The following is a 12,831-nucleotide window of genomic DNA, read 5'->3' as shown; positions in this document are numbered from 1 at the left end:
AACTAAATCCTGACAGAATCTCTCCTGAAATGGTGATTTTGTTTTAACCGAAAAAGTCCCTAAGTCTTCAAGACCTTTGAGTCTACTGAGCTCAATGGAATATGAATAGTCTGTAAAGTCATCTGCTTAATTCTTACATTTCATATAAATTTGAACGCGGGGGGGGGGCGGGCCTCCTACATTTCAAGTTCAGATAACCTATTACGTTAGAAAGCCAATTTTGTGAGCATCTGAGGGTCTAAGTACGGGAAAGGGAAAATCCTTTTAATTACACTATTCCTTAAGCTAGGACACTAGCCCTTTCTTCTCAGGCCTCCTGTCCACTGGCCATGGCCTTTTCCTAGGCCTCTCCTGTATCTTTTATCCTTGGTAGTCTTTGACCCTCGCTGCTGTGTGGCCTCGGCTTGTTTTTTATCTACACATAAAATAGCATTTATCAACATCACTCGACATCTCTTTCAGGGAAATAACAAAAGCGGCTTTATTTTTTACTTCCCCAACAGTTTGATGGTTTTCTTTGCTGGCTGCCCTGGGGCCTTTCTACTGAATTCCGTTTCATTTTCCTTTTTTCCAACATGAGACTCTCTCCTGTCTCATATCCTGGCAGGGTTTTGGATGCCTTAATTTACAGCCAAATGTCTTTGGTTTACAAACCTTCCCATCTTTGCAAAGCTTCTGGGCCAGATGTGAATCTGGGTTCCCAAGGTCTGTTTGGCCCACTCTTCCAAATAATCACTTCAGAGCTGGATTTTTTTAATTCTACTTTATCGTTTTCTTTAGCCACATTGGGTGGCAAGAGGGGTGGAAGCTATTTCTAGCAGCAGCTCTCGGTTAACGAGAACCGATGTCTGCCAAGCAGCAGCGGCAGAGTGGGCGCTTGGTTAGGCACTCGGGCTCTGGCGTCCAGCAGACCTGCCCCGACCACCTGTGCACTTCGGTAAGTCACTGACCCTCTCAGCGCCTCGGCGTCTCCAGACCTAAAATGAGGATAAAACACCTACCTTTCGAGAAGGGGGGATGTGAAGACTAAACAAGCCAATAAATGTAAAAGGTGTTCAAGACACAGTAGCCCGTTATTATTAATTACTATGATTTTTACGACCAACCCCAGGCCCCAAACCAAGTTCGCCCGAGAGGCCGGCCCTCCGCCAGACAAACGCCGCAATTCCCAGCCCCGCCTCAGCCGCCGGCTTTCCAGAGCGTCCGCGGTGCGCACGCGCGCTGGCCACCTGTAGCACGGCTTGCGCCGGTGCAGGACCGTGAAGACTTGCGCAGGCGCAGGAGCCAGGTGGCGCGCGTCGCAAAGTTACGCGCAGGCGCGGCAGACCGGGGAGGTCGAACGGGCGTCGTTGTCCAGGTCGGCCATGGCTGAGGCGTCACGGTGGCACCGAGGCGGTGAGGGGTCATCCTAGGGAGTTGTGGGCAGGGCCGATTTGGAATTTACAAGTACCGTGGAAGGAACTGTGTAGGCCCATATCTGTTCATGAAAGACAGCACGTTTAGCCCTCACAGTCTCCCCTTGAGAAGGGGTGGATAGGGGTCCCTTTTCACAGATGGGAAAACTGAAGCCTTAAGGCGATATGGCACCCGCCCCTTGCCCGAGGCTCGAGCCGGGGTTGTTAACTTGATGCACAGATACCGTCACTAGGCCATTCTGCGAAGCCCATAGTTGACCTAGGGAGTCTTACCTCGACAGAACCCCAGGCCGAGTCATTTTCCCCCTCCAGCGGAAGCCAGTCTTCCCAAGAAGCAATATAGAAGGTAGAGAAAACGGTTAGGGACAGATGAGTGATTTTTTTTTTCTTCTCTCTTTTTTTTTTTTTCTTTTTTGTATTTTGCTTTTTCACTTTCAGACGGGATTTCTGAGGAAACGTCCGTGTAATATATAAAATTCACTAGTGTTCAGTCAAAATGACTGCCCGCTCACCCCCCCCGCCCATGGGAAGTGTTAGTAATTATTCCTCCTTCGCAAGAGTGAGAATAAAAAAATAACCAGAAGCCATTGGAACTTTCCTTCACACAGTGTATCAGCTAAAAGTGGCTGTTTTCCCATCATCGTTATTTATATACATTATAAATGGCATAATAATGTAAGGAAACAATTTGTTTTGTGTCTCACAGGGGCTCCGAAACATAGCCTGCATTACAGTAAGGAAGTAGAAATTAGAACCACACTTCAGGAGTTGGCACTCTACTTTATTTTTTTAATAAACCTATGTATATGTAAGTACACAGATGTAGATGAAGACACTGTTTGAACTAAGAAGTTATGTGGAGGTGAAAAAAAACGTACTTTATAAACCATAGGCTCTGGGACTACTAAGACCTCTAAAAAATAGTGACACATTTTAGACTTATCTTAAATTCATTTAGATCGACACTATTTCCATTTCTTAAAGGGCAAAGCTTTAGGTCACAGGTGTAATGAAAAGCTTTCATAGTCAACATTGATTGAATCAGTATATCCAGTGAAATACATCATTGGTATATACAGTGAAATAATATGGAACGTTAAAGCATGGCATAGGCTCATGTGCCCTAGAATCATGTTGAAGGTAGATAATTGGTAAACACTAAAAGTCTGCTAGCAAAAAAAAAAAAGAGAAACATGTTTAGTCATATTAAAGAAAGACCCTTCTCTAAAATCTATCCACCCACCCTAGAAAGAGAACAAATACCAGTTAATATTTTTAAAAATTCTTATCGTGTGCCAAAACATGGATTTAAATGTTCCACATGCATTATCTCACTTCTGCTAACAAAACTGTGAGGTAGGAGATGTTATCCCTATGACGGGACTCAAATCGTTACTTGTTTGAATTCAAAATCCATAGCTTTATTCACTATATTATATTGCCTACTCTCAAAATAGAGAAAAAGCTTGCAGAATAGTATGCATAATATGTTCTCATTTTTGTAAAAATAATTTTCTTTATAAATGTGTAGGCCTATAGAAAAATCTGAAGAATATGTGCTAAACCTAATTCTAGCAGTGGAATTACAGGAAACTTCTTCCTGTTTTGTATATTTCTATTTTCTTTTTTTTTTAATTTTATAATTAGTCAAGAAAAAATTTGAATTTTCAAAACAAAATTGGGAATAAAATTTAACTGTTAATCCTGATAAACTGAGTTTTTAAAAATAAATTTTTAAACAAAAATTCTTCTCCTTAGTGACTTTTGGGATGGTAAACCCACATATGTATTACTTAAACAAAGTTATGTCATCTCTATTTTTGGACACTTCTGTGCCTGGTGACGAAAGAACCAACTTTAAGTCTATTCGCAGCATAACTGATTTTTGGAAGGTAAGGCATCGTGATTGAGAATGAAGTAGCTTTTGGTATTGCATAAACAAACTCATGGCACACATAATAGGCACTGGAGACATATTTGTTGAAGGAAAGAGTAAAAGTGAATATTTCTTTAAACTTTTAGAATCAACCCATCAGTAAGTGTATATTGAGAACCTATGCTCTCAGTGTGATAGAGTTCTTAGAACTTTAAAAAAAATTATACTTTTTTAAAAGATTTTATTTATTAGAGAGAGAGAGAGTAAGCAGAGGGAGAAGCAGACTCCCCGCTGAACAAGGAGCCTGATGTGGGGCTTGATCCCAGGACCCTGAGATCATGACCTGAGCCGAAGGCAGCCACTTAACCAATTGAGCCACTGAGGCACCCCAAAATTACACTTTTTTAAATTTTTTTTTAAAGATTTATTTATTTATTTATTTATTTGGCAGAGAGAGAGACAGCGAGAGAGGGAACACAAGCAGGGTGAGTGGGAGAGGGAGAAGCAGGCTTCCCACCAAGCAGGGAGCCCGATGCGGGGCTTGATCCCAGGACCCTGAGATCATGACCTGAGCCGAAGGCAGACGCTTAGTGACTGAGCCACCCAGGCGCCCCAAAATTATACTTTTTTTAAAAAACATTATCATTGCATTTGGAAAATAGTAGACTTGCTGCTTATGTGGGGTTAGGATCCATGTCAAACTGTAATTTCGTATAATGAAAATTATTCTTAAAAAATCCTTAAATGGGGGTGCCTGGGTGGCTCAGATGGTTAAGCGTCTGCCTTCGGCTCAGGTCATGATCCCAGGGTCCTGGGATTGAGTCCCACATCGGGCTCCTGACTCAGCGGGGAGTCTGCTTCTTCCTCTCCCTCTGCCTCTCCCACTGCTCATGCTCTCTCTCTCTCTCTGTATCTCTGTGTCTCAAATGAATAAAATCTTTAATAAAAAAAAAATCCTTAAATGGGGGCGCCTGGGTGGCTCAGTTGGTTGAGCAACTGCCTTCGGCTCGGGTCATGATCCTGGAGTCCCGGGATCGAGTCCCCCATCTGGCTCCCTGCTCAGCGGTTGAGTCTGCTTCTCCCTCTGATCCTCCCCCTCTCATGCTCTCTGTCTCCCATTCTCTCTCTCAGATAAATAAATAAAATCTTAAAAAAAAAAAAAAATCCTTAAATGGGGGTGCCTCGCTGGCTCAGTTGGAAGAGCATGCAACTCTTGATCTTGGGGTTATGGATTTGAGCCCCACTTTGGGTGTAGAGATTACTAAAAAAATTTTTAAAAATCCTCAAATGGCCCATAAAGTGAAATATATATAATTTTGGTATACAGCCTTGTACTGTGTGTATTACAGTAATGTACAGTATATAATCAAGTAAATAATAAAAAGTACATATGCAAAATATAACTTTATAGTGTTTTTAATTATGTGAGAGTACCATTCCTTCAGCTTTGGAACAGATTTGTTTTTTTCCATTACATTTAACTTATCAAGATGCTCACATTATTAGGAAAGAACAATTAAGAGAACAGAAGTTTCAGGTATCCCAAGTCACAAACATTGGGGCATATAAGGAAGGTTTTCCAGAGGTGATGACAGTTCACTTGCATTTTAAAGGATGAGTAACAGGAGGGCATTCTAGGAAGGATAAACAATATGTGCTATAAGTAATTCTACATATGGAGCTATGTTTGGCATTATAGGAATATAGAAGATGAGGTGGAAAAGGCCAAACTCTGAATTGAACAGAGGTCAATCATGAATACCATGCTAGGAAACTGAAATTTATGGAAAGGAGACAGGGTCACTTCCCGAGAGAGAGGGGAAGTTTGAGATGAGAGCAGATGATTAGAGGTCATTGGTATAGTCCAGGTGAAATATAAAAGAAAAAGGAGATCTTCCCTGAGACTAGAAGTGCAGTTCACCCTATTTTTTTATTGTGCTATCTTGAAGTATACATGGCCAATGGCAAAGAAGACAAAAGCAGGAAAGGAAACACCAAACCCAGGCTTGGGGATCTCAGAATGGCAGAGCCAGGAAGTAGTAGCAGTCAACACTGCTGGAACTGGTGGGGAAGGAGAACACAGACAAATTCGAGGGCAAGTGATGAGTTGTGGCTGTAACAACCATAAGTGTGTGGCTATGGGTTTATATACTCATGTATTAGGGGACAGTTTTCAATATACCCCTCATATAAGAAAGGGAAAAGAAAAGTTGTAGAATTAAATGAATTAATATTTGTAAAGTGCTAGAGCAGTGCATAGTACATAGTAAGGGCTCAGTAAATATTAACCATCTTCATTATCATCATCGACATCATCATCATATCTTTAATATTAATGGTGGCTTGGTTAGTAATTTTCATACTCCTCAAAATCACTGATTTTTATGTTCTTAAGGTAACATTATGAACGTAGATTCTGTTACACAACTGACATGAAAATATTTTTCCCATAACATTTATCTTTCTATATGAAGTTTATGGAAGGACCCCTTTTGGAAGGTCTGTACTGGGACGCATGGTACACTAACAAGACGTTGTATGATTTAAAGAACACCAGTCGCATCTACTATGAGAACATACTTTTAGGAGTCCCCAGAGTCCGTCAACTAAAAGTCCGCAACAACACATGCAAGGTCTATTCATCCCTTCAGTCTTTGATGAATGAATGTTATGACAGATACACTTCTAAAAATGAAGACCTGGCTGATTTTGGCCTTAAAGTGGAAACTGAGTAAGTAATATAAAATTACATGTAACTTTTCCTAGCATCTTACCATTGTATCTTTAAAAAATTAGGAAAATATGTATATTTTCCAAATAATACCAACAGTGGTCTGGCAGGTAAGGAGACTATTTCAATAATAGTAACAAAGGAAGGAGCAGTGTTTAGAAAAGTAAGAGTGAACCTGTTATTTTGTTTACCAAAGGATATAAAGAGTATTCTTTTTTTCTAACTGGGGTATATGAAGTGCTAAGTCATTTTGAACATAAGGTAAAACATCCATTTCTGCTTTTACGGTACTCAAATCAGCTTTTCTGTCTCTGACCAGACTCCCTCAAACACATCCCAAAAGCTTCTTGGGACCCTTAGGGAGTGTGTTAGGTGTGCTCTGTCACTTTCCTCCTTTCTCACTCTTACTTCAGTGATATCTTCTGTTATTGCCAATATGGAAAAGGAGCAGTTATGCTCTGGAGGCACCGCATCTGATGATGCCTGCCAGAGATATTATAGCAGTGTTCTCCAGATTGGCTGAGGCTAACGCTGGTGTACACTCATGTCTATACTGAAGACAGGACACCCAAAGCCAGAAGCTGCTGGTGTCATTGCTTTTACAGTCCTATGAAAATCACAGGGGGCAGAGAACACATTTTTCATTTAATATTTATCAAAATGATACAAATACAATTCTCCAGAAGCAGCCTCTTTGAGCTCTTTTAGTTGTTTCTTCTGGTGTACTTTCTAAATAATGTGCTTGTACTGCTATTACTTGATTTTACGGTTTTATGTATCTGTTGTGTCTGTCATGTGTCCCTCCCTCTACACACACACTTCCCATTTCCCTTAGCCTGTTGTTAGATCATAATTTTTGTTAATCATTAGTCAGTGTTTATATTATAAATATGAGCAATGATTACATTTCTTTTTTTCAACAACCTCTCCTGTAGCATTAAGATTAATCACTGCTTTACAGTTTTTGTTGACTTTTTTCTTTGTGTAAGTTTTTGGTTATACTTTAGGATAGCAAAGTGCTCGTATAATTCTTAGAAATCTGATGAACTCATAAGTATGGTGACACAGTCTCTTAGATATTACTGAACTGTATACTACTTTTCTTTAAATGAAAAATTACAAAATAAATCAGTTAATCAATTGCACATTTTAAATTGGAATCTAAAAACTAATCTGTTAGGTATTCTATTATTCCAAATTCTCATAACAACTAAAAGTAAGTTAAATACCAAAATTAACACTACAGACTTGGAATTATAATACTTGTTATTCCCTAACAAAATAAGAATCAATCTGTGCTTGCTTATCTATCTAAAATGTAATATTCACTAATTAAAAACATCATAAAAAATTGGAAGTAGGAGAGGATTGGTGTAACAAATGTTCTTGTTTCAGTTTAACAACCATGTGGAAAACACTCAAAAATACAACAATGGAATTTTCATTAAATCTGAGTATTTTTTCTTAGTGGTATCACTTTTCCCCCCTCCTGAAAACAAACAGTATTACTAACAGAAAAACAACTCTAAGCAGTATACCTTTGGATAATCATTCAAATCTGTCTGGGGAGGCTGAACAGGGACTGAAATGAGGAGTCAAAACTTTATTTTTTGATATTCCATAATTAAAAGTTGAAAGGATGGGGGTGCTTGGGTGGCTCAGTTGGTTGCGCGTAGGACTCTTGATACCGGCTCAGGTCATGATTTCAGAGTCGTGGGATCGGTCCCCACGTCCCGCTCCATGCTGAGCATGGAGCCTGCTTGGGATTCTCTCTCTCCTTCTGCCCTTCCCCCCACCTTACATGTGCTTGCTCGCTCTCTCTGTCTCTCAAAAAAAGTAGAAAGGATGGAAACAAAATTCAGTTAAGCACATTTTACTTTGATTTATAAACTTTTGTAAAATAAGATACCTACTGGGGCACCTGGGTGGCTCAGTCGGTTAAGCGTCTGCCTTCAGCTCAGGTCATGATCCAGGGGTCCTGGGATTGAGTCCCACATCAGGCTCCTTGCTCAGCGGGGAATCTGCTTCTCCCTCTGCCCCTCCCCCTCCCCTTTGCTTGTGCTTTCTTTCTCTGACAAATAAATAAAATAAAATCTTTAAAAAAAAACCTTTTCTCATTGCATCTAGTCCAGTATGTTGCCCACACTAAACACTAAAAAATGAAAACATACTAAATCTTTGTCCTTTTAATCCTTAACTCATTGTCTTGCTTCAAAGTTACTATAAAACTTATGAACTTAATACTGCTTTTTTTTTTTAATGTTAGCTTAAATTCTTAGAATACATCTTGGTCAGGCTTTCTCATCTCTTCATTATTCTTTTTATACCTAACAGATGGAAGTACGCTACTCCTGATAGTACCTCCCCTTGGCACTGGGGATTTGTTGGTGTTTACCGAAATGGGGGATTTATTTTCACTTTATCAAAATCAAAATCTGAAACAAAAAACAAGTTTATTAACCTTCAACTGAACAGCTGGATCACAAGAGGGACTAGAGTTATTTTTATTGATTTTTCATTATACAATGCTAATGTAAACCTGTTTTGCATAATCAGGTAAGTGACTCAAAACCTCTTTATTAGTGTCTTGAATTTAAAAAGCCTTCAGAGGGGCACTTGGCTGGCTCACTCAGTGGAGCATGGGACTCTTGGTCTCAGGGTCATGAGTTTGGGTCCTACATTGGGCATGGAGCCTGCTTAAAATGTATACATACATACATACATGGCATCCAGAGCCCTCATTAGGGTTTCCAGTTTGTGCGTGTTTATACTGAGATTAAAATCATAAGCCTCGGGGCACCTGGGTGGCTCGGTCAGTTAAGCATCTGACTCTTGATCTCATCTCAGGCCTTGATCTCACACTTGTGAGTTCAAGCCCCACGTTGGGCTCCACGCTGGGCCTGGAGCCTACTTAAAAAAAAAATCATAGGGTTACCTGGGTGGCTCAGTTGGTTAAGCATCTGCCTTCAGCTCAGGTCATGATCCCAGCATCCTGGGATCAAGCCCCACATTGGACTCCTTGCTACTTGGGAGCTTCTCCCTCTGCCTGCCGCTCCCCCTGCTTGTGCTCTCTCGCTCTTGCTCTCTGTCAGATAAATCTTTAAAAAAAAAAAACAGGCCTCAAAATAAATATAAAGTAGTTATGCCAATAATGAATAAGATGGTAAAGAAGCATCATATTCATTGTTTCATTGTTTTGGAATATATTCAAGAACATGGAGAATTACTTAACATACAATATGTTTTATATTAAGGATATATAGTCTTATTCTGCAGCTGCACAGATCTCACGTTTAGTCTTGATTTCTACCTCTAAATCAGATCATTTAAATCTGTTGATTTCTTTTCAGAATGAGCTTCTTTATTAAGTTACTAATTTTTGTCTCAAGAATGAAAAATTTATATTTCAAACAATATATATCTGTAGCCAGCATCCTAGAAATGATTAGAGCCTGTGGTGATTTGCAAAAATGGCCCCAATTCTTCACATCTTTGCCATGTAAGCTTGCAGCGCTCTGCCACCCAGGGTTGCGTGCATTACCCAGCTCCTGATGTTAGGCTCAGCCTTGGTTTTTTTTTGTTGTTTTGTGGTTGTTGTTTTAATTTGTTTAATTTAAATTTAATTAATTAACAATGCATTATTAGTTTCAGAGGTAGAGTTCAGTGATTTCATCAGTTTTATATAGTACCCAGTGCTCGTTACATCACATGCCCTCCTTAATGTCCATCACCCAGTTTCCCCATCCTCCCAACCCCCTCCGTCCAGCAGTCCTCAGTTTCTTATGATTAAGAGTCTCTTATGGTTTGTCTCCCTCTCTGATTTCATCTTGTTTTATTTTTTCCTCTCTTCTCCTATGATCTATTTTATTTCTTAAATTCCACATATGAGTGAGATCATATGATAATTGTCTCTCTCTGATTGACTTATTTCGCTTAGCATAATACCCTCTAGTTCCATCCACATTATTGCAAATGGCAAGATTTCATTCTTTTTGATGGCTGAATAGTATTCCATTGTAGATATACACACCACATCTTCTTTATCCATTCATCTGTCAATGGACATCTGGGCTCTTTCCATACTTGGCTATTGTGAACATTGCTGCTATAAACATTGGGGTGCAGGTGCCCCTTTTGAGGACTACATTTGTATCTTTGGGGTTAATCCCGAGTAGTGCAGTTGCTGGGTCCTAGGGTAGCTCTATTTTCAACTTCTTGAGGAACCTCCATACCGTTTTCCAGAATGGCTGCACCAGCTTGCATTCCCCACCAAGAGTGTAAGAGGGTTCCCCTTCTCCGCATCCTCGCCAACATTTGCTGTTTCCTGACTTGTTCATTTTAGCCATTCTGACTGGTGTGAGATGGTATCTCAATGTGGTTTTGATTTGTATTTCCCGAATGCTGAGTGATGTTGAGCATTTTTTATGTCTGTTGGCCATTTGGATGTCTTCTTTGTAGAAATGTCTGTTCATGTCTTCTGCCCATTTCTTGATTGGATCATTTGTTCTTTGGGTGTTGAGTTTGATAAAGTCTTTATAGATTTTGGATACTGGCCCTTTATCTGATAAGACATCTGCAAATATCTTCTCCCATTCTGTAGGGTGTCTTTTGGTTTTGTTGACTGTTTCCTTTGCTGTGCAAAAGGTTTTTATCTTGTTGAAGTCCCAGTAGTTCATTTTTGCCTTTGTTTCCCTTGCTTTGGAGATGTGTCTAGTGAGAAATTGCTGCGGCCAAGGTCACAGAGGTTGCTGCCTATGTTCTCCTCTAGGATTTTGGTGGATTCCTGTCTCACATTTAGGTCTTTCATCCATTTTGAGTCTATTTTTGTGTATGGTGCAGGAAAATGGTCCAGTTTCATTCTTCTGCATGTGGCTGTCCAATTTTCCCAACACCATTTGTTGAAGAGACTGTCCTTTTTCCATGGGATATTCTTTCCTGCTTTGTCGAAGATTAGTTGACCATAGAGTTGAGGGTCCATTTCTGGGTTCTCTATTCTGTTCCATTGATCTACGTGTCTGTTTTTGTGCCAATACCATACTGTCTTGAAGATTACAGCTTTGTAATAGAGCTTGAAGTCCGGAATTGTGATGCCACCAGCTTTGCTTTTCTTTTTCAACATTCCTCTGGGTATTTGGGGTCTTTTCTGGTTCCATACAAATTTTAGGATTATTTGTTCCAGCTCTGTGAAGAACGTTGATGGCATTTTGATAGGGATTGCATTGAATGTATAGATTGCTCTAGGTAGCATAGACATTTTAACATTATTTGTTCTTCCAGTTCATGAGCATGGAACATTTTTTCCATTTCTTTGTGTCTTCCCCAATTTCTTTAATGAGTGTTCTATAGTTTTCTGAGTACAGATCCTTTGCCTTTTGGTTAGGTTTATTCCTAGGAATCTTACAGTTTTTGGTGCAATTGTAAATGGGATTGAATCCTTAATTTCTCTTTGGGCTTAGCCTTGTGACTTGCTTTGGTCAATGGAATGGGAGCAGGTAAGATACAAGCAGAAGTTTGAAATGAGTTTGCCTATTAAAACTTGTTCTCTAGGGGCGCCTGGGTGGCTCAGTCGTTAAGCGTCTGCCTTCGGCTCAGGTCATGATCCCGGGGTCCTGGGTTCGAGCCCCAAATCGGGCTCCCTGCTCGGCGGGAAGTCTGCTTCTCCCTCTCCCACTCCCCCTGCTTTGTGTTCCTGCTCTCACTGTGTCTCTCTCTGTCAAATAAATAAATAAAATCTTTAAAAAAAAAAAACTTGTTCTCTGGCATTTCTGCCATTACATGAGAAGGACATGTCTGGGTTGATGTGGACCCAGAAGGATGGTAAGAGACATTCCCTTATAAGGAAGAAGAGGAGGCGAAGGAGGAGGAGGAGAAGGGGAAAGAATCAGCAGGCAGGGGAGAGAACCCTCTAAAGAGAAAAAATTCTTTCCATTATTCTGATGACCTTAGTGCATTTGCCTAACCTGGACCATGCTAATTGGCTTTAGGCTTGTGTTCTAGAATCACACACTGACAAAGAAACAGGATTACCGTGATTGAATCTGTCTGGGGATTGAATCAGCTTCCTCTGAGTGATCTGGGAATGAGTGGATGCCTGGTACAATCAGGGTTCTATTAGAAAGGAGGAATGGAATAATGACCACAGACAAGCAAAGAGTAGTATCCACTAAAATCTCAGTGAATCTTAAATCTCTCTCATGAGTCTTACTTTTCTACCCTAAATGGAATACAGAATTGGTGTCTACTCTGACTAGGGGATTTTGCCCTTGTGCAACAGTGACAGTGAAACCAACCATGGCCTTTAAAATCTGGAAAAATGAATAAAACAAATCTATTGTCTTAAGTAGCATGGACATTACACCATTTCTTTCATAGTTTTTTTCTCTTCTTTCAGGGAATCAGAGCTTTTTACCAACATTAATCACTCTTTCCAACAGTTCTGATCAGGATAAAGAATACAAATAATTTTTATGCCTTAAACACGAGGAGAAACATTGGGATAACTGGCTTAAAATCATAAGGAGAACTCCTTGTTACACTAGACTAAGTCCAGATTTCCTGTCCCTGGGGTTTATGCTTATTCTGTTACCTTTTAAAATGTTACTTTTTAGAAACTAACAAATTTTATTTTTTAAAAAAAGATTTTATTTTTTGACAGATACAGGGAGAGAGGGAATACAAGCAGGGGGAGTGGGAGAGGGAAGAAGCAGGCTTCCCATGGAGCAGAGAGCTCGATGTGGGGCTCGATCCCAGGACCCCGGGATCATGACCTGAGCCAAAGGCAGATGCTTAATGACTGAGCCACCCAGGCG

General features: G+C 40.1%; 1 protein-coding gene across 3 annotated transcripts in view; it reads left to right on the top strand.

Annotated features, from left to right (window-relative positions):
* Positions 1 to 1,364: 1,364 nt before the first annotated feature.
* Positions 1,365 to 12,831, top strand: part of PKD2L2 (polycystin 2 like 2, transient receptor potential cation channel) — a 40,756-nt gene continuing 29,289 nt past the window's right edge. For all 3 annotated transcript variants that reach the window (XM_078067477.1, XM_078067478.1, XM_078067476.1), the window contains exons 1-5: positions 1,365 to 1,395; positions 2,122 to 2,223; positions 3,174 to 3,307; positions 5,766 to 6,022; positions 8,357 to 8,578. In XM_078067477.1, the coding sequence (XP_077923603.1) occupies positions 1,365 to 1,395; positions 2,122 to 2,223; positions 3,174 to 3,307; positions 5,766 to 6,022; positions 8,357 to 8,578 (746 nt within the window). The remainder of the gene's footprint in view (positions 1,396 to 2,121; positions 2,224 to 3,173; positions 3,308 to 5,765; positions 6,023 to 8,356; positions 8,579 to 12,831) is intronic.

Source organism: Halichoerus grypus, chromosome 2 (assembly GCF_964656455.1).
Source record: "Halichoerus grypus chromosome 2, mHalGry1.hap1.1, whole genome shotgun sequence".
Classification (NCBI taxonomy): Eukaryota; Metazoa; Chordata; class Mammalia; order Carnivora; family Phocidae; genus Halichoerus; species Halichoerus grypus.
Note: the sequence above shows the minus strand (reverse complement) of the source record. Positions and strands in the feature narration are given on the sequence as shown.